This window comes from Zonotrichia leucophrys, chromosome 3 (assembly GCF_028769735.1).
Source record: "Zonotrichia leucophrys gambelii isolate GWCS_2022_RI chromosome 3, RI_Zleu_2.0, whole genome shotgun sequence".
NCBI lineage: Eukaryota > Metazoa > Chordata > Aves > Passeriformes > Passerellidae > Zonotrichia > Zonotrichia leucophrys.
This window is the reverse complement of record NC_088172.1, coordinates 47,035,590-47,063,012: the sequence shown is the minus strand read 5'-3', so window position 1 is coordinate 47,063,012 and position 27,423 is coordinate 47,035,590. Positions and strand designations below refer to the sequence as shown.

At 38.0% G+C, this 27,423-nt stretch overlaps 1 protein-coding gene across 8 annotated transcripts in view; it reads right to left on the bottom strand.

The window, feature by feature from the left end:
• The window catches only part of LAMA2 (laminin subunit alpha 2), a 334,549-nt gene that overhangs the window by 15,478 nt on the left and 291,648 nt on the right, over nucleotides 1-27,423 (bottom strand). For 7 of the 8 annotated variants that reach the window (XM_064708035.1, XM_064708042.1, XM_064708039.1 and 4 more), the window contains 12 exons: nucleotides 26,138-26,281; nucleotides 25,108-25,241; nucleotides 20,235-20,394; nucleotides 17,652-17,776; nucleotides 16,863-17,025; nucleotides 14,809-14,953; nucleotides 12,803-12,941; nucleotides 8,520-8,640; nucleotides 6,063-6,281; nucleotides 4,688-4,836; nucleotides 1,732-1,908; nucleotides 715-928 (listed from right to left, as the gene is read on the bottom strand). In XM_064708035.1, the coding sequence (XP_064564105.1) occupies nucleotides 715-928; nucleotides 1,732-1,908; nucleotides 4,688-4,836; nucleotides 6,063-6,281; nucleotides 8,520-8,640; nucleotides 12,803-12,941; nucleotides 14,809-14,953; nucleotides 16,863-17,025; nucleotides 17,652-17,776; nucleotides 20,235-20,394; nucleotides 25,108-25,241; nucleotides 26,138-26,281 (1,890 nt within the window). Of the gene's footprint in view, nucleotides 1-714; nucleotides 929-1,731; nucleotides 1,909-4,687; nucleotides 4,837-6,062; nucleotides 6,282-8,519; nucleotides 8,641-11,036; nucleotides 11,075-12,802; nucleotides 12,942-14,808; nucleotides 14,954-16,862; nucleotides 17,026-17,651; nucleotides 17,777-20,234; nucleotides 20,395-25,107; nucleotides 25,242-26,137; nucleotides 26,282-27,423 lie in introns of those variants that run through there. The other variant, XM_064708043.1, reaches the window with a different exon arrangement.

Here is a 27,423-nt window from a genome sequence, read left to right as displayed (position 1 = left end):
CAAAAACATCTTCTGGTGTACGTATTATTCATTTTAATATTCAGATGTGTAAACATATGTTTATGAACAGTAAAATGTTCCATCAGCTTATAAAACTACTAAACTTGTGAGACAAGGAGTTCTTCCTTAAATTTTGCTGTATAAGACTGCTTGTCACTACCTTACTGTTTATTTCTGGTAACAACAGTTGAGCTCAATTTAACAGTGACTGGGGTTTCATTTTGTAATTCTCCTGACTGAAGTTATAAAATAGCAGTGGAGGAATTGCCATATTGAATAGGCCTCCTGGTTTATCTTTTTCTTCAACCCATCATTGACACAACTGCTATCATGTGCATCAGAGACCAGCACAAGAAATATCATAGTGAAATGGATTTCCCATGGGAAAATTTCCCTTCCAACCCCAAACAAATATTGCTTGGCTTACACCCTGAAGTGTAAGGGTTTATGGCTAAGCATGCAAGCCAAAGATATTTCTAAAACTATATAGTTCTTTAAATTACTGTTGTGATAATCCAAGCAAATGATATCAGCCAGTTTTCCCTTATCTGCAGGTTTTACTGACCTGCAACATGGTGTTCCTTTACAGTATCATGTTGAATTGTCACTATTTTTTTGGCAAAGTGTTTCATTATTCTTGATGAATAGCTTTTCAATTCTGCCTGGGAAAAGAAACTTTTCAGACTCTATCTGACTGAAGTGATTTAAACTTACAAGTGCTGATGATAGAGATGGTGTTGGAGAAGGAGAAGCAGGGGGGATTCTTGGCCCTTCTCTCTCCCCATTAGTGTCTGGTTCAGGTTGGACCAGAACTGTTGCACGAGTTGGTTTATCTTCATCCTCAGTTGGCCTAGCTTCTGGTTCCAGTGTGGGACATCGGCCAATATCCGCATTTTCAAAGGACACGGGCTGAGCAAAGTCCATGGGGCTGAGAACACACAAGAAGAGCAATGTCTGTTATTATTTTATCTGCCTTTATATCACTCATTTATAAAGAACAACTATATGCTGCAGTGTAATTTCACTTCACAGGACACAAAAGCCAGGACTCATCCTGCCCTGTACAGGTAGGTACAGCTACAGAAGCAAGACACTTAAACTAGAGGTGATAGTGACCATTGGCTTTTCTTCCTACAGTCAGTGCAGAGAGACAGGCATCCTCTTTGGCAAACTTCACCGGCCTATTCAATGGTATTACAGAGAAGCCATTTACTCTGATGTGGAGCAATAAAATCCTAATTTAGGTACATCAGATATGTGAAAGAAAGATTTAGACGGAAAGTTTTTATAGAGGTCTTATTTTATTCACCATTGCCTTTCCTTTTACTCAAATGCTCCTTCCAGATTACTGCACTTTCCACAAAGTAAATTGATTCCCATGGTGGTTCTCAGAATTTTGACTTCTCTTGGAAGTCACCCTTACCTAAAATAAAGTGTTATAGTACACCATAAATACCTATCGCTGATGTACATCTTACTGCTGTGTTACTGCTGAAATTCTGTGATTTCATGGATAAACAGACAGTGTTGGCTTGTCTGTAAAACAGCTCATTAATTGCATAGCCCATGGAGCATATACTGTAGACGAAAAAAAAAAGGAATAGCATATAAAGAAAACAGATCATATTCTAGGATTTGCTGCTAGTATGATTAGTTGCAACAATAAACTTTCCAAGGCAGTTCAACCAGATTTCATTAACTGGACAGTTTTTTGGCATCATTGAGACTTACGTGGCATTAATGACAAGATTCCATATACAGCCCTCAAATGGTGGTATGCTTCTGAGAGGTGCAGTGTGAAACTGAGAAGATGTACCCCCTACAAAGAGTTTCTTAACAGAGATGGGCAGGTCTGATGGCAACCTCTGAGTCTGGACTTTGTCTTCATCGACTTGAACACTGAACATCCTATGGAAAAGATATGAAAGCAAAGAAATATATATTTTACACTGGTTATTGCTTGCATTGAAATCACCCCCTTGCAAGCCCCATTTACTCCTACACCAGCTGTAACAATGAGCAACTCAAATTATGTAATTGGCAGCTCACATTAAATGCACTAGAAGGGTTTCAGCAGCTGCTGTGCCTCCTTGGTAGCTGTTTGACAGAGCCTGGCAAAACTGTGCTGTGGAGGGGTGATAATGTCAGACTGTGGCAGCATAAGAAGAAGTGGTTTGTGGTGAGGCAATACAGACACAGTAAGGGCTGAGCTGGCTGTACTGTGATGGTAGATATAATCATCTAGAGCTCAGCAGGATGGGAACAGCACGGGGTCACATTTTGTTTGTACTCCCTATTTCCTTATTATCTTCTTGCCGGGGCACAACCAGACTGCTCTGACTGCAGGATCAATGGCAGACATACAGCACACTTTTTAAAGATCTCATAGCCTCTTCTGGGGGAGGTGGCAGAGGAGGAAAACTGCTGATTGTTCACAATGTACCAATACAGGTGCTATAATTCATTCCAATGGGTATTTCACATGGCACAAGCAAAAGACAAAGCAGTCCCATGGTTACTGTTAAGGCTGAAGAGGGGAAGGTAGGAGCCTCTGCAGCACCACTGCCTGACTAATCAGTCTCTGGCAAATAAATTCCCTTTTGTCAACTGCAAAATTATATTGAACTCTGATATTCTTTCTTAACTATAATTACGAATGCAAGCAACTTCATATTGAAAATGCTTATTGAAAAGAGACCTGTTTTCAAATACAAAATGCTTGGCTTTGTTATTTACACACATCCTAGACAGAAACGGACAGTGACTTAAGCACCTGAATTATTTAAGTGCTGTACTATGTCTAAATTGTCCAGTTTCCTCATAGTTTTGGATGAATTAATTTAGTTTGGAAAGCTGCAGAGCAAGAAATGTGATTAATTTTTCAAAGGGTTAGAGAAAGCAGTTATTAAAAGACTTATCTTTCAGGACAATACCTATGATATCTACCAGTCCCTTTGGCAGTGGAAACAGAAGGAGGGAGATTTCTCTGGAGGCAGTTCAGAGAAAAAGACTAATTTAGGTTCCATGAAGTGTCCCAGAGAGGACATTTCCCTTCTCTGCCTTCAGAGGAAGTGTAGGGAAGTCAGATTGTGAAGACTCAAGTTATCCTTTTTGCTGCTGCGTTTTAGCCAAGGCTAATCATCATAAGCATTTTGGGTCCAAGCTGATTTGACCCAAAATCAGGCTGCAATGATGTACATTAGTCATCAACAATATAATTTTTCATAATTATACGGACAATTATCTCTCTGCAGAGTTTTCACAGAAAACATTAAAAAAATAAAGCTTGAGATCATAATGAACAGAGGAAGAGTTAATCATAATTTATATCTTTTCATATACATTTCAGTCTACAAAAACTTCAGAGTACAGGCATTTGTTTTGTAACAAAGCTACTTCGAAAACACAGAGGTCTCATCTGAACAAGCACCATCACTGGATGGCATTGTACAGCAATTTTGCCTTGATGTACTCTCATATGCACCCTCATAAGGTCAAGCTAACTGTACTGGCTACAGCACTGCATAAAATAATTTACTTTGTTGCTTAGAGCTTTTTATTATCATCTGCATATTTGTGTTCTGTCACAGTGACACAAAATGTATCACAAATTGCAGTCATCCATTTCCTAAAAAACTATTTTTTCCCAAAGCATTTACAGTTTGACTTTGACCTAGTCATCGAAGTAGAGGAGTCTTACTGACTGGAACATTATTTGTGAGAGGTTTTTTAGCAATACAATAGAAATTCAGTCAGAAAATTATACAGAAAGGAAAGCAAACTGCAGAGAGGACCGAAGGGCACCCGGGGACTAGACAGGAATGGCTGGTCAAGAAAGCTTCATTGTTGTGGGGGTAAGAGGGTGAAGTGGATAAGTGCCTTTTGTAACATGCTGGATGTCACATCTTCTTCCTAATTTCTTTTAACAACACAGAACATTGTGCATAGTGCACTAATCCAACAAATGTTTGTAGAGAATGTACACATTTGTTCAAATGTCCATAATAAACCCTGCTTGGAACAAGGGCTATTCCAGGCCACAAATATTATTGACTGCCTGAGTCCTACACACTAGAGTAGTGCTGTTTCTAATCACTTTCTGAATGGTGAAGTGTAAATTAAAGTTTTAAAATGTCTGAAAAAGGGCAAAGGAATTCGAGTGAAATTCAGTGTAAAACAACATGGTCTGAGAAGGTCTGTGATGGCTTTTCCAATAAGAAAAGTGGGACTGTGTTTTCATTGTTTTGCCACATTTAGCTGGGCACCACTGTGTCTAGCACATGGCATCTCAAAAAGGCTACAGGCTGCTGTGCTGTTGCAGTTTGAACCCTTGGAAAATGATATTTTCTATATGTCCTGAAAAGGAGATTTACTGCACCACGGCAGAATTTCGCACCCACAGATCCCTTTATAAAATATATTTGCAAAGAATCAGAAGATTAAAGATGCCATTTCAGGCAAACACAAGTCTGGAGAAGCAGGCTGGCAGCCTACAAAAGCATGTAAACCAGCTCTTCAGAACAATAATGACAGTCAGAAACTTATTTCTAAGAATTTCTGGATAATGATGGAATGAAACTTTTTGTCTCAGAAGAAGCATTTACACGGACTGCCAAAGCCATGAACACATTTGCTTTGTTGGATTAGCTGTGCTGTGTGGCCTGCAGCACTTGTGGGTGTTTGTTACCCTCCAGCTCGCTCTATCCGGATGGAATGTGCTCTGCCGTCGTGGAACTCGCCAGCCTCGGGCCTGACAGTGATCCTGTGCGGATCCCGGATCCCAGTGGACACGTGCACTTCCAGCCGACCTCGGTTCAGGAACACTGCGTAGTAGGCCTGCAAGGTACACGTTGGAGTGAAAAGATAAGTAATATTTGGAAATAAATGATTTCACTTAGTTTTACATTAATGTTTATGTTCTATTGTCTTACACTGGCTGTCAATGTGCTCACCGTAGACAAGACACAGCTTTTTCAGTTCTGCTGCTGCTGTGCTCAGACTCCAGCATTTTTATAATGAGGAAGGGGTAAGATGAGGTCATGATGGAAAATGTCAACAGAAGATTTAACTCTCTATTTATTTTCAGGGAAGGATGAGGACTTCTAACCTACAATTCTTCTCATTTATGATGTTATAGGACCTGCTCTTAAACTCATCAAGCCCTGAAGTGCATTGATTTCAGCTTGAGTTCTGTGTTTGGAGGGCTGGCAAATCATGCCAGTAGTTACTCCAGCACCAGTATCATATTGTGGCAGATTTCAGGATCTAAACTCCAGTTAATATAGCAATAAGAGGTCATGGTCACCTCTGTGACCTGAAGAGCTGGGAAATGAGGAAGGAGCCCCTAACCTGAAGATAATGTCATCCAGGTGAGCCATTACAATGTCCTGCCCCTGGAGTGTGTTACTCTAGGTCACCAAGAGCTCTCTTGCAAAGCAGCCAGAAAGGAGAATAATGAAATATCACTTCCCAGAAGTCCTGAACAAAGAATGCATCAACACAATCTGTTTATTGCTGCTGCAGTGTGCCTGTCTGTCAGGATTTTAATCAAGATTTAATCAAGACTCGAATAATTTCTAACAATTTCACTGTGTTCACCACCTTTTTTTTTGGATCTCAGGGAAATTAGAATGATACTCATTTATGTCTCTATGAATACAATTGAGAGAGTTTCCAAGTATTAATAGTGCATAAGTAGTCTTCAAAATGAGTGAAGAACAGTATTTTCTAATATTTGGGTTTGGTTAAAAAAACGCAACATGGAATATAATAGAAAACCAAATCTGCTGCTTAGCAACACGCAATGGATACATGACTGTAAATCTGTAAGAGAAACAATTTCTCCAAGACAAAAAAAACCAATTCTGAGCTTCTATCAGATTCCTCATCAGATGAAGGATGACACTAGAAATAATTTATTCCAAATACCTGAATTTTAACTTAAGCGTAAACATCTGTCAGTGTCTTTAAACAAACTCAGGCAGTTAAGTAGAATTGTAGAATTGTGGGGTTTTTTAAAAATATTTTTTAATCTTTAATCTTGATTTTTAAAAATCTCTTACATGTCCTGTCTGCCTGCGCTTTCTCTTCAGGGGAGCAGCTTTCCTTGCAGAGTGCCTGCGCTTTCTCCTGGGGGGAATAATTGTGCCACTTGTGCCAAACAAGATGATCCCCGACTCATTCCTGGTGCTGAAGGAGAGATTGATTTCTGTGCCCACATCAAAGGAGACCGGCTGCAGTTCCACAAAACCTGGCTTGGAGAAGCTGACTGTGTGAATGTTCTGTAGGAAGGAAAGGGCAGGAAAGTGCATTAGTAGAATTAAAAGCAACATTATGAATGCACAGGAAGATCTCTGAACTAAAATAATAAACTATGTAAATATAACTAGTGTGAAAAGATGGAAAGTAATAATAAACACTTAGCAATTTATTCCTCCAAGTGTTCTGCAAACACTTTTAGATTATCTGTTTACATCTGGCAACATTACAGTATTTGTGGAATCCTGTCTTACAGGAAGGCAAAGTTCCAGTTTTATGTCAATATATCCTCTTGGATTAAAAATAACTGCTCAAGGCTGTTTTTATTTTATATATGTATTTTCCATTGAGTTAATACAGTTGGAGTTTGCTTTCAAATCTATACAATAGGTAATAAACCCCAATATGAACATAAACTATTATTTGTCAGATGTGCTGAGAGAATACTTTTCATTAATCTTCATTACTTCACTAAGCACCACTGCCTTCTTGGTTACTCAGAGTCGTAAATAAAGCACTGGTTGCACATGGCCCAGCTCTTCAGACATTGGTAGCCATTAACACAATTTAAAGAGTAGAATATATCATCAAATAATAAGTCAGTGCATACTCCAAAAGATTTTCTGTCATCACTGCCAACTCATGTATTCTTCCAGATGTGGAAGACCAATCTTTAGAAACAGTGTCTTTTTCTTAAGTAGTTTGCCATTTTTGTAGTACAGTAGAAATGTTTCCAGGTCTAGAAATAAAAAATTGTGCCAGATAAAATAATTGCTGGTGGTGCCCACCTTTCTCTGAAAACTGAGGACATTTTAATGATTGAACACATATCCAGTCTTTATCCTTTACTTTTGCTCCACTCTTTTTGAGTTTTCCTACATCTTATTTTGTAAAATTAGAATATTTTATTTATTTCCCCAAGAAAATGGTTAATCCAATTAGATTTCATACACTGAAACCTCAAGCATTACAAAATAATGTGAAAGGCAAAGTACTTCCTAAGATTCATAGCAACAAAAGAAAATGAACACAACTATCCTTTCCTGTTTCAGAAAGAATATACTATAAATCAAAACAGACATGTGCCTCTCTATCTAATTTTTTTTGAAGCCAAATCTGTAAGATTTAAAAGCATTTGAACAATCTGCTTGTTTACAATTTAGCTTTACCACAAACTTGAAAATATGGATCTCATAACAAATCTAGTCTAATGTCCCATCTGAGAGTCCTACTGTAGTGTACTTTTTGCTCTGATGAAGACCAAAGGTACAATGGATAAACACTGCAAAATAGGGCCTTTGTCTTTTTTTTTGGCCTGGCCAAGTTTCAGTTGCTGCTCAAAGTAAAGTTTTAAAGTTTTGTAGAAAGAAAAGATAAAATTGGAGAGCATTGGATTAACAACTCAGTTGGATTTGCTGTAAAAGTATCTGATATGGAATTTCAGATATATGGTATCTATCAGATATATGGTATATATGGTATCTGATGGATATCTTCCATCTGCTTGCAAAACTATCTTATATAGTAGAGATTTCCAGGGAAGAAATACAAACTATTAATTGGGACACAAATGTCAGTGGAAGTTTTGGGGGTTTTTTTGTATAAAAAGACTTTTCCATGGAAAATGACTAAATTCTCTCCCAAATTTCAGATCAGATTCCTTGAATACTATATGCACTGAAAGGCTGTTAATTGCAAGCATCAACAGCTGAAAACAGATGCATTTAAAGCTAAAAATAACAACACCAATTTTGCACATTCTTAGTGATCAGTAAGAAATGTGCCTTCCAGCTCATGACAGTAAATATTTATACCTGAGGTTTTATAGAGTGAATGACTTAATAATAACCATTAAAAAAAAAATCCTTGTGTTTTATGTACATCAGATTTCTTTTTTAAATTTTTTCAGTGTTGTCCATGCCAATCTTCATTAATGTCAGTAATTACCATTTTAGTCAGCTGAAACAAAGCTAAATCACTGCTAAGCAGTTCAGAAAATCCTACGCTTTAGGGACAGGGATATCACAAGTGGCCAGGGACACTCTCCAAGAAGGCAGAATCTGAAAAACTGGTCTATTGCCGATCAGACTTACCTTTCTTTCTCTGAAATGTAACTATTTGGATTTTTTGGTTAGATTCCTATCTAAAGAATATACTATATACTAAATATACCATTTACGATTAATCTATTATGCCATAAAACCAGAAACCAGAAAACATTTATAATCATTAAGGCCAAAATACATGGAAATCAGACTAACCTCTAGTGTGCATCCTTTGGTTAGACCAACAAAGTCAGGACTGCTCAATATGTTATAGGGTGTCCTTGAAATTTCAATGTCTTTGAGGCAACCTGTGTATTTCTCTAAGTTCACTTCAGGCCTAAAAAACATTTAGAAGTACAATGTGTTTTCAAAAACAGAGTTTAGGGAGAACAGTCAGCCAGACACACATATGTACACTTTCAGTTGCACAGATGCTTGATTTTTATTTTTATTTTAACTACACACATACACTCGAATTCGTGTTGCCTTCTACAATCAGCACACATTGCACTCTGCCTTGCACCACTCAAAGTTGAAACAAGAGGTTCATCTCATCTCCAACTGACAGCAGTCCCCTCCTCAAGTATTTCTTTCTTTTTTTAAGGGTTTTTGGTTGGTGGTTGTGTTTTCTGTTTTTCCTTTGGTAAAGGAGAATTATCACCTTTAGTGTTAAAACACAAAAATGGAGATATGAAATAAGGAAGTTGTTGTTCCTTAGGCAAAGCAGAAAGATGCAAGCTAGGAAATCATAACAGTAAGGAGAAACTTTAACTGGAAGACATTTCTCATTCTTCTTTTTGCATGCTAGATCCAATGAGAAAAGAACTTTAGCAGTGTACAAATATTTGAATAAAGTTTTTGCCCACAAGCTTCAGGAATGCAATCAGGTGGAGTGACATTTATATTTCCAGTATCTTTCTTATGAAAACTGCTGCATATTTTCTTAGGAAACAGCAATACATCTGACCTTTTCAGTCAGTTAAACAAAACAAAGCACTTGGGTTTGTTACAGAATGTAACTATCCATCCAAAACAGGAAAATATTGTAATGGAATTCAAGTTCCATGTTTGACTAATCAGCTGGCTGATGAGAAGAAATAAGAAACCCTTTGAAACAAGACCAAAACTATCATGTTTGATTGCAAAAGTATGATTTCCCAAGCCTGGGTACATCAGAGGGAGACCGTAACTGCTGGTAACATCTGAACCAGGCTTGCCAGAAAAAAAGCTTTATAAAGTCACTTCAGAAAAAAACCTGCCATTGATACCATGGAGAGTAAGTCTAAAAAGAAAAAAAAAAAAAAAAGCACCATTTAATTCGTTAAAAATATTGCCCATGAATGTTTACTAGAGTATCTGAATAGTATGAACAGCTCAAACTCAGAAAAATTAATTTGGGAAATAAATAAGGACTTAAAACTGGGGTGGGTGGGGAAGAGGGGAAGCAAAAACCACTTCAGCTCCCTGGAAAGAAAGAAAACATTTTAAAGAATATTAATTACAAAATAAAACCAATTTGCACAGATACTAATCAGCTGCACGTTTTGGCACTGAAAGCCATTCTTTGCACTACAGCCAACCGAGCAAGCGTGATGTATTCTCTGGCAAATTAGTACTCTCTGCATAAGTTAAAGCAAGCATCTGGTTTACTAAAATGATCCATATGCTGCTTTAGTTACAGTCAAGTAGCTATATTCACCTTTCAGTTTTCTTTTTTTTTTTTCCTAGCTCTTCTCCAGTTCCTTTACAGATTTATCTTCCAGTGGAAGAACAGTTTTGCTGTTATCATTGTCACTGGAGCCCATAATCTTTGCCATCCAGAAACCATTCTTGATACTCCCTTTCCTGCCAGTGACAGACTGTCCTCATCCTGCCCTGTTACAAACAGCTGCTGTTATAATTCCCAACCCATATCACAGAATCACAGAATGGGTAAGGTTGGAAGGGAGCACTGTGGGTTGTCCGGCTCAACCTCTTTGCAAACACTGAACACTTGCTTGATGATTTCTTAAAACTTCTTTTTTTCTTTTTTCCTTTTTTTCTTTTTTCCTTTCCAAAATACACCACATAAGGTCCAAGTTCACTAAGATCTTCTGTAATTCTTTGTTTGTTTTTTGTTTTTTTTTTCTAAGTTCTTTTTTGTGAAAATAGGCCAGTTTTGCGGGAAAACAAACAGTTATTTCTGGAGCTTGAGAGGAAATAATCTTTCTAAAGTTCAGGGCAGGAGTGTGGGGGTGAAGTTGTATTTTTCCAATTCAAGCCAGGAATTAGGCTGCAAAACACAGCGAAGATCACCTCATACCTGAGCATACCAAAGCAAAAGCGATGGATACAAATAGCTGCAAACTGAAAACGCAGTCAGAAATAGGTGACCTCCCCTCTCTGCCCCTCATACTCCTGTTCTGAACACGAGAAGCGGCTAATTTCACAAAAAATCTCCACCGTGCCCTCACGCTCTCCTCAGTGAGTATTCGGTGGAATTTCAGCGCGCTGCAACCAAGGGAGGCTGAAGGAAGCAGCGGCTGCCAGAGGAAAACAAAAGTCGCTCGTGTAGGTGTGTGCACAGCTGGAACGTGAGCGGTGAGCACTCGGGAGCGGCTCAGAACGCTCAGCTCCGAGAGCGAACGAAGAGCCTCAGAGGGGCAGCTGCTCCGAGCACTGCCCAAGCTGCTGCTGCTGCTGCTGCGGTGCCACCCGCGCTACAAGCTGCGCTCTAACTAGACACATGCAAGTCATGCAGACAGTCTGATTGCTTTTACCTTGCCTTCATACTGGGGCGAGAAAGAAAGACAAGAAAAGAAAACAACAACACGGCGTTAATTGCAGCAAGTGGTACTTGTCTTGTTGTTCCGTGATACAACAGTACTTATACTTAGTATTAAGTACACTTAATACTTAGTAGCAAGGTTCAATCATTTCACAGGGAAGGAGGTGTACACCATTTACAAACAACATATAATAAAAAGTGGGATTCTAGGTACGCTATCAGGCTGTAAAGGTGGGATTCTAGGTATGCTATCAGGTCAATTAACAGGTTTACTCTGCAATAAACTGCCCTAAAACCAAACACATCAGAGGGTTTTTGTAACTTGATGCTATATTTGGTCATGAGCTGAAGCAAACCATGTAAAAGAATTTGGCAGAACTGACACGACCCGATAATTACAAAGTCATGGATACCTCAGTGTCTATTGTTTGCAGTAGCACAGCTTTGCCCTAATCCCCCATTCACTACTTTTGATTCTAATTTACCATAGCGTTAATCTTGCCTCAGGCACTGACAAATCATAGCTGTAGGCAGAACGGTTACCACAGGTCAAAGTAGCTGTGGTACACTGATTTTCTGGGCAGCCACAAAGGAAGTGGAAGATAATTACTCTAGGCGTTTTGTTATGCACTGGTGTGATTTCACAATTACATAATATAGTGTTTTATTTCATGAGTAAAATAGATCTTAGATCTTTTCATTACTGGGTGATTTGACATCAGAGGTCAATGATTATCCTAATAAATTAACAAATATGTCCATTCTTTTAGTGGCAGACGAGTCTGTGGATTAAACACAACAGTTCCTTGTGCACAAGACCACTTCAAGGCGCTCATTATGCCATTTAGTTAAAGCTGACATAGATTAATGGGCCTGTTTCTGTGTTGCTCATCTGTTCATTGTAGCACAGAATTCTCTTGTTCTTGTCATTGCAAAACTGCTGAATATTCATTTCAACTTTAAATACGGTTTTTGGTCTATTTAAAGTCATGAAAGAAAGCCACTAAATTCAAGTATTATTTACATTGAAGTTAACATTTGTGAATATCACTATGCAATATTTAAAAAATAATTACTGGGAATTTTATTTGTGTAGGAAATTCAGGATCAGACTTCTGAAGGGAAAATATTTCATTCTGCTTACATTAAATATATGAAGAATATCATATCATATTCTTTAAGTCCTGAACACAGGAGGAATTTTATCTAAGGAGACCAAGAACTAAAATCTACAAATAATTTAAAATAATATCTAAGCAAAATATTTTAATACATGTTTAAAGTATACTGACACTGATTATGCAAAAACATGGATACCCATCAAGTAGTAATCCTATGTGGAGTAGTCTGTAGGTCAATTTTTTTTACGCATGCACAAAGTAAACATTTGTCCTTAATTTTGTGGAGGTATTGAGCCAGTTCTCTGAATCTGCAGTCACAAATTCTGTGCATCAAATAAATACTTAAAGGAACAGCTACATCGTGGTTCTTGCACAGAATCAGAAGATGCACTGCACTGCAAGTGCAATTTCCTTTGTATGTGTGTAAGATGAGCTGTGTGAAATACAAAACATATGCAAATAAAGCACTCTTCTGCTGTGGCAGTACAGGGTACATTGGAAATTCACCATTCACTTACTGCAAGTGAACTTGAGAAGCAAATGCAGGGAATAAATACATTGTATTTACATTCCCTTACCAAGACTAAAGAAATTGGTTTAAGCCACGTTACCTTAGGTTTCTCAGGGTTGGCAATCCCCCAAAATATATTTTCTCGTGCCCTTTTAAGTTGAGTCCAAAGTGGCTGCCCGCAGAAGTTGTTGCTACGGTCTCTTCTTCATTAGTGTCTATGTCTACAATTGATATGTTGGCTAAAAGACATTTGAGATTAGTTACAAAATATCCATCATGACCAATGATGTTTTAATGTAAGAAACCAACAGAAAAACATTTGGAGGGTTAGCAGGTGAGGGAAGAGGCAAGGTGGGCCGTATTTGGCAATTAAGACACTGGATTTCCACATTATCAATTCCAGGCAGGGGAAGAAAGCTGCTCTTTTCTGTTTCCATAACAACCTGAAAAGTCATAGCAATTCTGTACACTTTATTTTTATATATTCTCTAAATCTGTTTCCATTTGGTGCCTTCTTTGTGTAATTCCACTGTAATTTGGAGCTAAAACTTCAGGACGCAGTCATGACAAGAGATCATTTTACATTTAATTTGTGATCTCAGTCCAAAGATTGCCTCTTGAACAGGATTTTTAGTGTTAAAGTTTGTTAAACACTGACATTATGTGCCTTAGAGATTGGTGATCACTCACTCTAACACCACTTACAAACTCAAAGCATCCAGTTGCTGTCATGTCCAATCTCAGTCTGCAGTCAGTGATGTGCTACATACAACCACCGTATTTAGGCATCTGTTCCATGCATATTTTTTAATGCATGGATTAATACAGAATATAAAGTTCAATAAAAGAAATAAGACTTGGTGAAAAATGCTGAGCAGGCCTCAAGATATATAGGGACAAAAAAAAGGATTTCTTTCCTTTCTTCCTTAAGAATTGAATAGACAGACTTTCTGCTACACCTTACCAAAACCAGAGTAATTTTCCTTTCATTTCTATACCTGTATCTTTTTTGTAAACACATGATTGAATGCTATTGATAAATTACAATTACATGACATTGCACTTTATATTAATACCTCCTGGGTTAAGTATGAACTATGATAACTGGCTAGCAATAAGACATTCCTCCTCTAAAGGTGCAGCAAATCTGCAAGTGGCATCACTAAAGCAGGATTACTTTGGTCCCTGTCCCAACTTCCAAGTCTCCTTCAGCTAAATGACAAGGAAGAGGGACTGTGTGTGAGGTGTGAAGGCCAGGTAGAGAGCAGGCACTGCAGGGGGCAGAGGCACAGGAATGTGTTTAGGGGCTTGTGGTGACCCTGAAGATTCAGAATGCAGTAAAAGTTCAAACTGCAAAAGCTTCTATGTCACAGTAAAACGAATTCGGCTCAGGTAAGATTCTGCCAGCCCTATAACCAGACTACAAAACAAAAAAAAGGGTTTTGCCAGCATGATAACCAGTAGTCTTTGTGATCTCATCAAATTCCACCACTTCATATTTTGTGCCAGTAACATGCTGAAGAATTAGTAGAACTACTGGAGATGTTCCCAGTTGTTCCCATGCAAATTCAGTTCATGACACAATGCAGATCATTAGGGAAGATAAAGTAGTGGTGTTTGTCTAGTTAGATAGGATCAATACTAAAGTCACTGCTTTTTTTAAGCACTTTGGTATATGCTGAGCATGAGAGGACTGTACAGGATAAAAGCTATTGCTGTCCTAACAAAAATCACACATGTATTTCATAACTCAGAACATGAGCCTGATGAAAACAACTTCTTTTTGATGGAAAGAAATCTTTTTTGAAAGTGGTGAGAAGACTTTTTTTTTCCCCAGACAGAGGAATTTTAGAATGCAAGTTATGACTGTATAAAATAATCATGCCTGAAAAACAGGCTACCTTCATAAAGCACTATTTGACAGTGCAATCACTCACATGCAACTCAACACACCTATAACCTAAACAAAAGAAGTTGCTAAATCACCAGAACTCATAATTCTCACCAGAACTTATAATTCCCACAGCACCATCCCCATGATTAGAAGGTTAGGTGTACTGCACAGATAACTGGAAAAGTCATGCTGCTGACACCACAGGAACTTACCTTGCTTTTGAATTCTTGACAGGGTGAAAGATTTCCATTTGCCATCATTGTGATTTTGGTTGCTGATAACTGAAGCTGTACCTGAGCCCAGGTCGTAGCTGACCTTTATACGCCCACCACTGAGTTCTACACTCATGAAATCCTTCTGTTAATGATAAGGGTCAGATACACCATCATGATTCTTGTCCATTTTGGCAAGAGGCATAAGACATTAAATAAGCACTTTTTAACCCTGGGTGACTACAGACAACATTTTTCAAGCTTTAAAAAATGCCACAACTCATACATTTACTAGCCAGGACTCTCACATACAAAAGTCTGATGCCAAGCTCTTTTTCCCCCCTACATTCTCTTTTGGATTGCTAATTTAGTTGGAATTTTGCTGGCATCTTAGTTGCAGTTTTGGTGGGATAGCTGCACTTTTATTTTAGATTGAAGATAAAAATGGACATTATAATTACCTGAAATTAATACTCAGCTTTGAGTGTATATTTGTACTATAATTAGCATATTTATTGCCTATCTCAGCTAGATTTAAACTTTCAAGGTAGAAAGCAAAAATAGTGAAGATGGTGAAGTGGGCATGTTTTGCCAGATTTCCACAGAGTAAAATATGGAGGCCACAGAGCAACACAGAGATGGAGACAAAAGAGAGCTATGGACACTCTTGATTTCATCAACAACTGGCACCAGTATCCAAGCAGCAACTGGAGATGGCTGGCTGGCACAGCAATATATGCTGCACTATCTCCAGAAAAAGAGCTGGCAGGATACAAAGAGCAAAACAAATAGCCAGAGAACTGGACAGCATTAAAGCCACTAGGTAAGTAATGGTGGAACTATGACCAAGGATGTAAACATACCAGAGAAATTTTTATTATCATTTTGTTCATGGCCAGTTCCACCTCTTCTCAGACTAAAACTGAACAAACTCAGTATTCTAGATGCTTAGGCATGTCTATCCATGCATCATCAGAAAGACATGGTGGGACAGCATCACAAGAAACAAAATATACCAGGGACCAGTTGCTTGTGTTTTTGAGATTTCAACTAAATATTTTTTCATAGAAAAATACCTAAGTCACAAATAATGATTTAAAATAATCTTAAAAAAGACTTTAATTATGCTTTCAATATTCAATTTTAAAAGTTCATTAGAAAAACTACATACATATTTCATTATCATAATAAAATTCTAGCTTTTCCTATAGTCACTCAGGAGGACCCTATTCCTTGATAATTCCAGCTATTTTGATAATTATTTCCAAAATACAGGAATCTGAAATAAGACTGATTTACACAAACACAGTTTTTTTGAAGTAGCAAACGCTCAGTAATTTTTCAAGACATCAGTGAAAACTACTGTACATAATTTCTGCTCCATATTAAAAGGATAAGGGAAAGACTGTCCCCTGTCAGTCACACAAATCAATCTGGATCAGAAATGCCAAAGATGAGTTATTCAGATCTGGACAGGTGTCTTTAGAAATAATTTCTCCCTGTAATGCACACACATTTGATACCGTGTGTCAATAAAAAACCTTAAACAACTTTAAAAGTAATGCTTCTATTCTGTTTTAACTGTAAGAGACATCATTTGTAGATATAAGAAAAACACAATCACTATTACATCTTATTTGTTGCACCAGTCCCTCTTTAAATCCACTCAATAAAACATAAACGTTTTCTTTATATGAGTAGGATTTCTTACTTAAGACTACTTGTCTCTTCCCATACTTCCCCTGCCATCACACAATATTTTAAACTGTGAATAGACAAAACCAACTGAAAATATTCACATACATAAACATCTGGGATAAAGGAAAATTAATTAATAAATTCAGAAAACCTGGAATTCTCCCCAGACTAACATAGTAAATGTGAGGTAGTCAACCTGAACACTATAACACTGTCTTCAGTGGGCCAGCAGGGAAGCATCATACCAGGACAGTGGTACCTTAAATTACAAATTTTTTCATGATCTAGTGAATTCAGTGACTGCAAAGATGGCCTGAAACCTGCAAGGAGCACAGAGGTTGGCTGGCTGCTCTTACCAAGTCATCAGTAGCAAGATACATCAGCAGAGCATTTGATGAGAAGGTCCTGAACTTGAACATGACTGTGGAAATGTTGGGGTTCCAGCGGATGGGGCGGCTCACCATGGCGTAGCTGTCACCATCAAACTGCACCGTCCCTTCACCGTCTGCCACCTGGGGGCTGAAAAGAGCAATTCCAACCATTTTCTTTTGCCATGTGAAGTTAAAATAAAAAGTGCAGGGCTAGGGAAATGTGGGCACAGCTCTTGGGAGTCTTCCTGAACTTGGTTCGATGTCTTATCAAACCTCCCGCTGACAGGGACAGGATTTCCCATTCTATTTTGAGAACGCAAACTCCTTTCTTTTGTGGGGTTTCTGCTCACTACCCTGGTGGCTGTGAAAGCCAGCTCGAGGCACTGGACTCTGCTCCATGCCATGCAGGAGTGCAGGCACCCTCATCACAGCTGTCCATGAGCCAGACCCAGTTCACTGTGGTTCTAGGAGCCCTTCTATCACAGCCCTGTCACACCAGCCAGGTTCTGGTAATTCAGTGACCACACTTAGAACCCAGACTGGCTGCTTCCCCTCTCCCTGTCACACCAGACCAGCTCTGCTAACTCAGTGATCACACTTACAACCCAGACTGGCTGCTTCCCCTCTCGGTGGAATTGCAACCTAACTCCAGTTGCATGCACATTGGAATTTGATGGCAGCTGTGGAATTTCCTGCTACTTCCACTGAATGTAATGTAACTGCAGGTAGGCTCCCTAAAGAAGCACTGTGAGAAGCTGTGGGTGCTGTACCTACCTCACGGCACACCCTTTGCAGTCGCCTTCAATATCCCTGAAATTCCAGAGTCCTATCGGTTTGCTGTCTAGAAAGGTTTCCCCCATGCAGCCAGTGAAGGTGGTGACTCTTACAGCATCTGACTTCTGCAACAGAGAACACAAACCTCCTTAGAACTGAATTTGAAGTGATCTACTGCATCTGAAAATATTATAAAAATCATAAAAATAAATACCATATAAAATTCCCTATAAAATAATAAAAAAAAAACCCATAAGATGTTTTGTAACATTTGAAATATCAAGAACATTATTTAACCTAAGAAGCCATCCTACAGACCAACTGATCAATGAAAATGTGAACTGAACTTTGTATCAGTCTGAATGGGAAAGATTTCAGATTTGAGACTCTTGGGAAGGCCTAGGGAGAACAAGTCCTGAAGAACGAGGAGCTGCTTTGGCTTGCACCATCAGTTTTCCTGGCTGTTCAGAGAGCTGGCTGCTCTCACCTGTTCAAGGCCTAGCTGGGTTTTCATTTCAGACTTTCAGGAAAGGACTATGAGCAATCTTGCCATAGTCCACAATACAATAAGCAAAGTGTTTCTCTTGTAATGCTTGAAACACTGGAAATTGAGCAGACTGTCCAAGCTAAAAGACAGGCTGAGAACTCAGCTGTTACACTGTTCATGCTGAATTTTGGATGCAGAAAAATGTGCAGAGGGCAAAGCAATTAAAACACATGTCCCATCAGAACTCATTAATCTAGGGTTATGCACGTAGAGTAATGCTCATTAGAACATAGCATGGTACCATGATGAAGGTAGTAATCGTTGGCAGTAAACAGAGTACTCCGCTAAAAATTATGCTTCTAAAAATACCCTGATTCATTTACATTTCAGTTCATCAATATGAGCTGATTGAAAATCTATACACTTAGCTATTTGAGATAGACAAGCACATGCTGTTTTTACAGCAATTACAAATATTAAGATCTTGCAAGAGAACATTGAGAAGTGCAATTAGAAAATACTCAAGGAAAAGTATGACTCAAAAGACTTAATGTGCTACTGATATTTCCCAAGGTAATTGGATAGGTTTTAATTAGCAACAAGTATGAACTTAATGTCACTTCTAAGAAATTCTTGATATCTAAGTATCATAGTCTTCTACAAGTCAGATGAAAGATGTTTTTAAAAACTGAAAATGAACTTTCTTTTTGGATACACTGCAGGAATGCATGCAAAAAGGGATGTGGACAAAACTGTAGGACAAATCTAAAGCATTCCAAACCCCAATAATATGAAAAAGCAGATTTCTGAGTGAGCAGCCTAAGTTATATCAGTAAGCTTGATTAACTGTCCAAAGAGCTACACACTTTTAGAAAAGTCTTAGGTAAGATCTTCATTCTGTGAGCCTTACAACTGTGCCACATGATGACAGAAATTCCCAAAAAACCTGAAGTTATATTTTAATTCAGAGATGGTACTTGAACAAAACAAATCTGACAGTGTTTAAAACTCTACATTGCAAATATACCAGCCATACAAAACTTAAAATAGACTGCCTTCCTACTGCTGCCCTTGCCTTTATTTACCTGGAGAGAAAAAAAGAATTCAGGAAGATTTTCCTGACTAAAATGAAAAAATAGACAGTTCTTCAGAAAATATTTGGACAATATTTTTTCAAGCTTACTGAAGCTGAAAACAGCTGTTCTGACATTGAATTTTGCACTTCATGTTTTCTGCACATTGTGTTTAACACTTGAGGACATATACAACCTTGAGAGTAAAAAAAGTTCAGTGAGTTCACTATTTGGGAAAGTTTAAATTTCAGCTTCTTTTAAAATGCTTAAATATTGATCAGGAATAGAATAGTTAATTTAAATTGTTTTGTAAAGAATGCCATTAGAAAGTGAAGTGCTAATTAGCTTTTATTGCAGAATAATTTTTTTCAAAGATTTATGTCTATTCTATTTGGCATACATCTTCTATTCATTCCATGAAGTTTAGCAAGGTATAAGATGTCACCAGAAAAATGAACAGACAAATAAAAGATAAATAGATCAGGGGTATGATGTAGATATCTGTAAGGGAACAAGGAGGGAAACTGGAACAAAAATAAAGGAAATAAAGCAGAAACACAAAAAGCAGACTGCAAAGGAGGAGGTGATACTGTGGATACAAGACAAAGATAAAATCCCAAATGCAAAGGAAAATATACTCTTGTATAGATTGTTAGGAGACCAGAAATGTATGGAAAGAGAAATGAGTTCCTGTCCTCAGGAACCAAAAGCCTGTCAGGGCAGCAGCGTGTCCAAGGTAAAGCATCCATCTATCCAGCAGGAATTAGCTGTTTGGGCTAAATGCTGCATCAACACAGCCAGCTACAGGGCTTCTGATCAGGTTACGTCGTGCGCAGTGAAATCTCACATCTGTGCACCTTGGTCCAGGCAAATCCCAAAAACCTTTCCAAAGTGCAAGTGTACTACTTGCAATTAAAGCATCTACTACAATGACATCAGCATATTAAAATTTACTATTTCTATTTTAAGCAATAACAGAATTTGTCCACACAGCTTACACAGTAACACTGGAAAAGGCATTACCTTAATTTTTTCTGTTAAACCACCAACAAACAGCACAGCGTTAACATCCACGTCCAGAATGGTATATCCAGGTGGGGACACCGCACTGAATGTGGCTGGCACAATGCTGGCTTTAGGACCATCCAGAGCTCGCACTGATATTGTGCCATTTTTCCCAGTCCTAGAGTTTAAAAAAAAAATAATGAAGTACACAAAGTCAGTAGTTACACCAAACATAGGAAAATTCTATTTTAAATGGTGCCTTTTAACAGAAGCACACACGACTGACTTGATTATGCCTCATTTTGATACAAATGAACAGACACGTATGTCTGCATAAACTAAAGACATCATCACAGAATCAGATCTTTTCCTCACTTGAATGTCCTTTTTGAACAAAATTCACTATACACATGACATGGACCTTGCATTGACAAAAAAAAAGAATGTTTATTAGATTATATTTGAACTGAAATGAAGTGATAAAGCACCACAGTTTCCTTCACTGTGAGAAAAAGAATTCACATTTCCTGCAATGGAGCTGTCAGGCTGCTTTTCAAACAGTTACATACCCCATTAGGTTCAAGAATATTACTTCATTGTCCTTTATGAATCACATTAAATATTGACGGCAACACAGCAGCAATGGACTTTGCATTTATTAACTCTTTCTGCATCAGTTTGTTTTCTACTCCTTTGATGATATTAATATTAACTGGCATGGAAGGAGTTTGCTGACATATTTTTTCAGCAGAAGGAACACACTGTGGAGAGAAATGATTCCTGAATCCTCTTTTTGAAACTTCTTCTAGATGGGTCTCACATTTACCAGTTCGCAGCCACCTGGGATATCCCCAGCTGAAGAATACTGCTGGTATATGATGGAAAGAGGCTCCCCCAGTAGTCTTGGGTGGATTCATCCCCATGGACTTGTGTGGGTCTAAGGTGCAACTGGTTTATAGCAGAAGGTTTACTGATGAGAAGCCCTTTAAGGAATAAAAGTTATAATACTTGAAAAACCAAGAGTCACCGAGCAGACTGACACTTTTTAGGATGTCTAATAATTCACAAATAGTATGGATGTCTTTCATCTTCAAACAGACTGAAATGCTCACAATGGAGTCTCTTCTATAAATAATTCTTTCTTATTTAGGGAGGACAATGGAGCTTGAAGAAAGATCTTGGCTAACTTGACAGCAAAAAGACATTGCTACCCTGTGCATGACAAGTTATCAGGTTGGAAGATATTGTTCAAGTGATAGTCAGTTCTGTAAGATTGGAGGATTACAGAGGATGTATCAGCACTATGGGGCTGATATGCAGAAGGACACTGAAAGAACACTAAATTGTGAGAAGCTGGCAACTTCCTTGGGGGCAGACAGGCCCTGCAGAAAGACCTGCACAAACTAGAGAGATGGGCAATCACCAACCGTATGAAATTTAACAAGGGCAAGTGCCAGATTCTGCACCTGGGATGGGTTTGTGTGTACAGACTGGGGAATGAGAGGCTGGAGAGCAGCCCCATGAAAAGGGACTGCTCAATGGCAAGTTGAACATGAGTCCTGGCAGCCAGGAGGGCCACACATGTCCTGGAGGGCATCAGGCACAGCATCACCAGCTGGGCAAGGGAGGATTGTCCCACTCTGCTCTGCACTGGGGTGGCCTCACCTCGAGTGCTGGGGGCAGTTTTGGGTGACAAAATATAAAAAAAAGACAATAAGGTATTAGAGAAAGTCCAAAGCAGGGCCACGTTCAAAGCAAGAACATTGAAGAGTCTGTAGGGGAAGCCTTATGAGTTGAGGCTGAAGTCACTTGGTCTGGTCAGCCTGGAGAAGAGGAGACTGAGGGGAGACCTCATTGCAGACTTCAACATCCTCACAAGGGGAAATTGAGGGACAAGCAGTCCCTCTTTAGTCCTGTGATCAGTGATAGGACTTGAGAGAACAGCATGAAGCTGAGCTGGGGGAGGTTTAGGTTGGATATCAGAAAAAAGTTTTCCATCCTGAGGATGGCTGAGTTCTGGAACAAGCTCCCCATAGATGTGGTCACAACATCAGTAGTTCCCGAATTCAAGAAGTGTTTGGACAATACTTTCAGGTACATGATGTGTCTCTTGTGGGTGTCCTGGAGTTGGCCAGGAGTTGGGCTTGCTGATCCTGATGGATGCCTCCAACTCAGCATATTCTATATTCTACCAAAAATTTGTGTAATGTCATGCAGTGTTTGCTCCTAAGGAGAGGCATTATATAAATGAGATGACTTTAGCAAGCATCTCATCAGCATTAAATTATAAACTATCACATAGTAAACTCTGCTCCTTGACCCCTTGAAAACACAGAAAACCTTCACTGAAAAGCATGGCTTATATTTGCTACAGTACTTTAAGACTCAATTCTTGATGAACTAAAAGGGATGTGTCTATAGTGAACTTGTGATTCAGTCATCCTTTGCCCTCAAAAGAAGGGCACTGCTTAAACTCTGTCACTAACAATCAAAACAATGGTAATACTTGAATCACAGTTGATTAAAATCACAACTAATCAGGTTCTGCTCCTAATTGAGGCCTACTGAAGTCAAGTAACACTGATCTAGTGAGTCTCAAAAATATTCTCTCATCCATCCGACTGTCTCACAAAACTGACATTATTTGCATGTTGTAAATCTGCTTTAAATAATTTTGTCACATACTGTTATGCTAGATTTTCCTTTGTTAATTGATACTTGGGTTGATTGCATCTTGATGCCAATTGGATTTGCTTCTGTAAGCAGGTAAGTAACTTGTAAGTGACATGTGCTAAACTCTGGTACCATCAAAGCACAGGGAATTCCTCTATGAAGTCCTATAGGAATAAACAAATTTTACTTCAATTCCATTAACAAAAATTCAAGGAATTTCCATTGTAACATCTGAATATGCAATAAAATGCAAAGGATCAGTATGCTAAATAAAAAAGGTGATGAAAATTAAAAGTGTAGCTGGAAAAGTGATGCAATAATTATCAATTTAGTCTAACTAACTGGAAATTTTGGTGCATGCATAAACTGACTATCTCTGATCATTACTCAACAGTCAGGTTTTCATATTTAGATTTTATTTAGAATGCTAAGCAAATTTGAGAATTTTCAAACATCTGTGCCACATCCTTTTTTTCTAAGGCCCTTTGGTATTCTTAAGAATGGCCAACAACCTATGATGAGTTCAACAGCATATCATTATTATTGTCAATTGTTGTCACCACTGAAAAAAATGGCAAAATTCAGTAGAGCCAGAATTTCATCTTTTGTCCTCATGCTAAGCAGATGCCCTGCTCCAGCCGCTCAGGCCATTCTGTCGGGCTGAAAAAGCCTGTGGCTGGAACTGGGCAGAAATTTGGAGAAAATGTGTGAGGGAATAAAATGAGTAAAACTCTCCAACAGGTTAGGAAGGGAGCTGGAGTTATCAAATCGACTAGAATGTTCAGAGTTGAAGATTCTTCCATAGGGTATGTGATTTGTGAAGTCTGCCTTAAGAATGCAAAATCAGTCCCAAGCTCTTCATCTTAATCCCACAAATCCGCCTAATGCCTCTGTAATGTAATTCTCCTAAACGCTGCTCTGTACTTCTGATTTGTGCAGCTGTAATCATTCTAAATTGCTGATACCAGCACTTTGTTCTAAACTAATGGCATGCACATCCTATATATCCAGGACAACCAGCTAATAGGTAATGGGCTTTTGTAGCATGTGTGAATTTTACACCACGTTCTGGCTACATGTTCTGCTGAAGCAGCTTTCTTGCAAATGAAAGCCTGGCATTACTGTGTCATGAAGCTGCTTTGGTATGCATAATGTGAACTGGTGAAGATTCCAACAATTTGTATTGTACCCCAGTTTGTATTTTCCTAGCAGTAAGGTTTCATTAAGCCAGCTTCTAGAGACCGTGCCATAATTTCATTTAATTCTCTGCTCTGAATGGCTGATTTCAGTGATTTCATTAAATTATTTAAACTGAATGCCATTTCCTCTTCTGGGAGCTATGCATGTTACTAGAATTAGAGTGCTTTGTTTTCTTCCTCCTTCGTTCTCTCATTTTCTAACTATATTATCCATTCTATGTTTAATACTATGTGAAATTAACTGTAATGATGCAGGAGAAATTACTCAGCTTTCTATCAAATTGCAATACAGCTGATATTATCTAAATTACTAAGATCTATTCAAGATAAAGGCTATAGAGTTATGCAATCCTTATGCTGTGATTACTACACCATATGCCACGTGTTTGCTATTTGAATGAAAAATACAAGCTTCAGCTAACAAATTTGGGATTTGAATATTTATGTATCTATATTTCTAAAGTTCAAAGGCATTAAATAGCTGATCTCAAATTACAAAATATATTTTAACTTTTTGGAATATCTCTTCCTTTCATGAACTGTATCTATCATAAATATTTCCAGTCTGATGAGACATTTTGCCTATAGGAATGGCATCTGAATTAGAATCAAGATACTGCTGTGTGACAGACCATTCCCTTGCTGTATCAAGTACTGTATCAAGACCAGAAATTCAGAAAAGCTGCTCCTCTTTAAAATTAAAGGAGAAAAGAACAGTAGTTATTCGAGTGCCAAAACCTGTAACTGATTTTAAATGTAAGCTAGTTGAAGAAGACAATCGATAGAGTGATAGATAAACAAAAGGGAATAAATATAAGGAGTCATAGATTGTTGATGCTAGAGGGGAAATGTGTGATTAAAGTAAATCCTTGACAGAGAACAATTGACATTTCAATAGTAACTGTAGCGTATAGTGTTCAATAGTAACTGATGCAGGTTCAAAACCTTTTGTCAAACCAGACTAGAATTTCCCACAGCAGCCATTTTTCTAAAATCTTGGAAACGAAATATTGTCTTACCTAGAGGCTTCAATCCGGTACCAAAACCCATCGTCAATGGTCAGATCTGGATATTCTACCCGTCCAACTCCAGATCCCACATCCCACAGGAAGCTCACCTTGCCTTTGCGCATCTCTATGGCCAAGAAGTCGGTCTACATGCAAAACATGAAAATAGAAGTGATCTTGTACTTTGATTAAGGAAGTTTTTCAGAACTTTCACATTTCAGAAGGTCTAATGAGGCATCAGAAACCCACACACAGACAGTAAAGAATTAACATTAATTCTCACATTGCTCTAAAATGAGACTCTCTTTTTCCTGCTTTTATTGGTTCAAATAAGGAATCTTAAGCTAAAGACAGCAAATTATTTCTCTCAGTTATATGCAGCAAATGACTGCCAGACTTACAGAATGTTAATATTGCAGCCATGAACAGAAGGACTTAACTCAGAGGAACACTCTGAAACATACATTGGATGGCAGAAAGATGTTGAGATACATGATGCCATCCAGCCTTTTCATTTTGCATTAGGAAAATAAAATACATGTTGGAAATGTTGAAAAATAGAATATTTTTCCATTTACTGAATTAATATTGGGTGTTCTAGAAGTCTGTCTGCTATAGGCCTCATGGGAAACTGAATCATTCACCATTATTATGCTTGAAATTGTAGTCTTGACTTAAAATTACAATAAATAGGAGCTTTGACAGATGCAATATGATTAGCTATTTCATTCCCTAAGGAAAACCCACAACCAACTCCAAAATTACTTTGGTTGCACTGTGAATTTTAAAGCTCTAATGTAGTTCATGTACAAGCCTGCTATTTTGTATCTAGTTAAAACAAAGATATAGGTAAAAAAGTTGCCGGTCATATCTTAGAAATCACTATATTAATACCAAAGACAGTAAATGTCTAGATTATTTTAGACTCCCTACTACTGCTTTGAAGCCTCTGGGTGAAAAAAAGCCTTTCTCATCTTCTTTATTTGTCAGTACTATGATTTGATCGAGCAACTCTGACATGAAAGGCAGGAGACAGACTCACAAACTTGGCACTTCCAAGGTAAAAAAGCAAATTGTCAGCAACTACAGTCTTCACATTGACAATGATGGTGTTGTATGTTCCCTTCTTTATTTCTGGTCTGTACGTGCGAATACAATTGCCTCCAGAGGACACGGACACTTTGATCTTCAAAAAAAGCATAACAGAAATAATTCAGTTCACTGCTCATTATTTCAGAATTAACCATAGAAGCTTCCAAATAATTATAAGACTATTACACTTTTTTTCCCCTACACATTTTTCTGTTTCATGTACCAGGGAATTGCTTGGCTATGTAAAAAAGGTAGAAATCGAATTTTCTTTCTGGGATTGTTTAGTAAAAGGAAATAAAATCTCTTTTTAGAACTCACATTCATAGAACTGTGTAGATCAAAAATGGCTAGAAGATATACTGGTCTAATGCTGGTAACAGTAGAATTCTAGAAGTACAGATGGTCTATAAGTAGAAGATGCAGCTAGGAAAATAAGCAGCACTCCTGAAGGAATTACAGCATATTGCTGTTGGGTAGTAAAAATGATCTATTTTTCCCTTGTAATAGCTTTGATTGTGCCAATTTAAGACACCTTTTCACAATTTTTTTAAACCAATAGTTATGTCTAGCACTGCTTTTACATAGTCCCTAATGAAGTTGGCATTCATAACTAAGTTTTATTTCCACAGCTGAGTGACACATGTGTTTGGATTCTTGTATTGGTTTCCTCAGGCTCTGATCACAGATAAAAACACTTTACTGTTTGCTTTCATAATGCCAGCACAGACATAATGACAGTACAATGGTGTTTCAATCCCAGCTAGACATGTTTAAGCATTAGGGGAAATGCACACAATGGTATCACCTTATGCTTACAGCAAACTCTGCTAAAAAGGAGATCCATTATAGGACCAAACTTCTAATTTCCTTATCTCAGAAATGCTGAGCAGTTAAGTACTTCAAAGCCCTCAGACAGAAGATGAATGTAACAAAACATATCATTACTGTAGCCTGTCTTTCTGTTCTGTACAGATTTCATCACATATGTGCTGAAAACTTCTTTCACCAGCATCCCACTATTTATCCTATCACTTCTTTCCCAGTATCCTGTTATTGTGTTGATTATTTTTTAAACTATTTTTCAACGATTTTTGAGGAAGATTTCTCAAGTACCATCTACATGATTCTTTTACCTTTGCTATTTAAATCACAAGCTGAATAATCTCAGTATTAACTGGATGATCCTAGAGTTGACAATATTACTGAATCAGGGAGATGGACTCCAAACTCACTAAC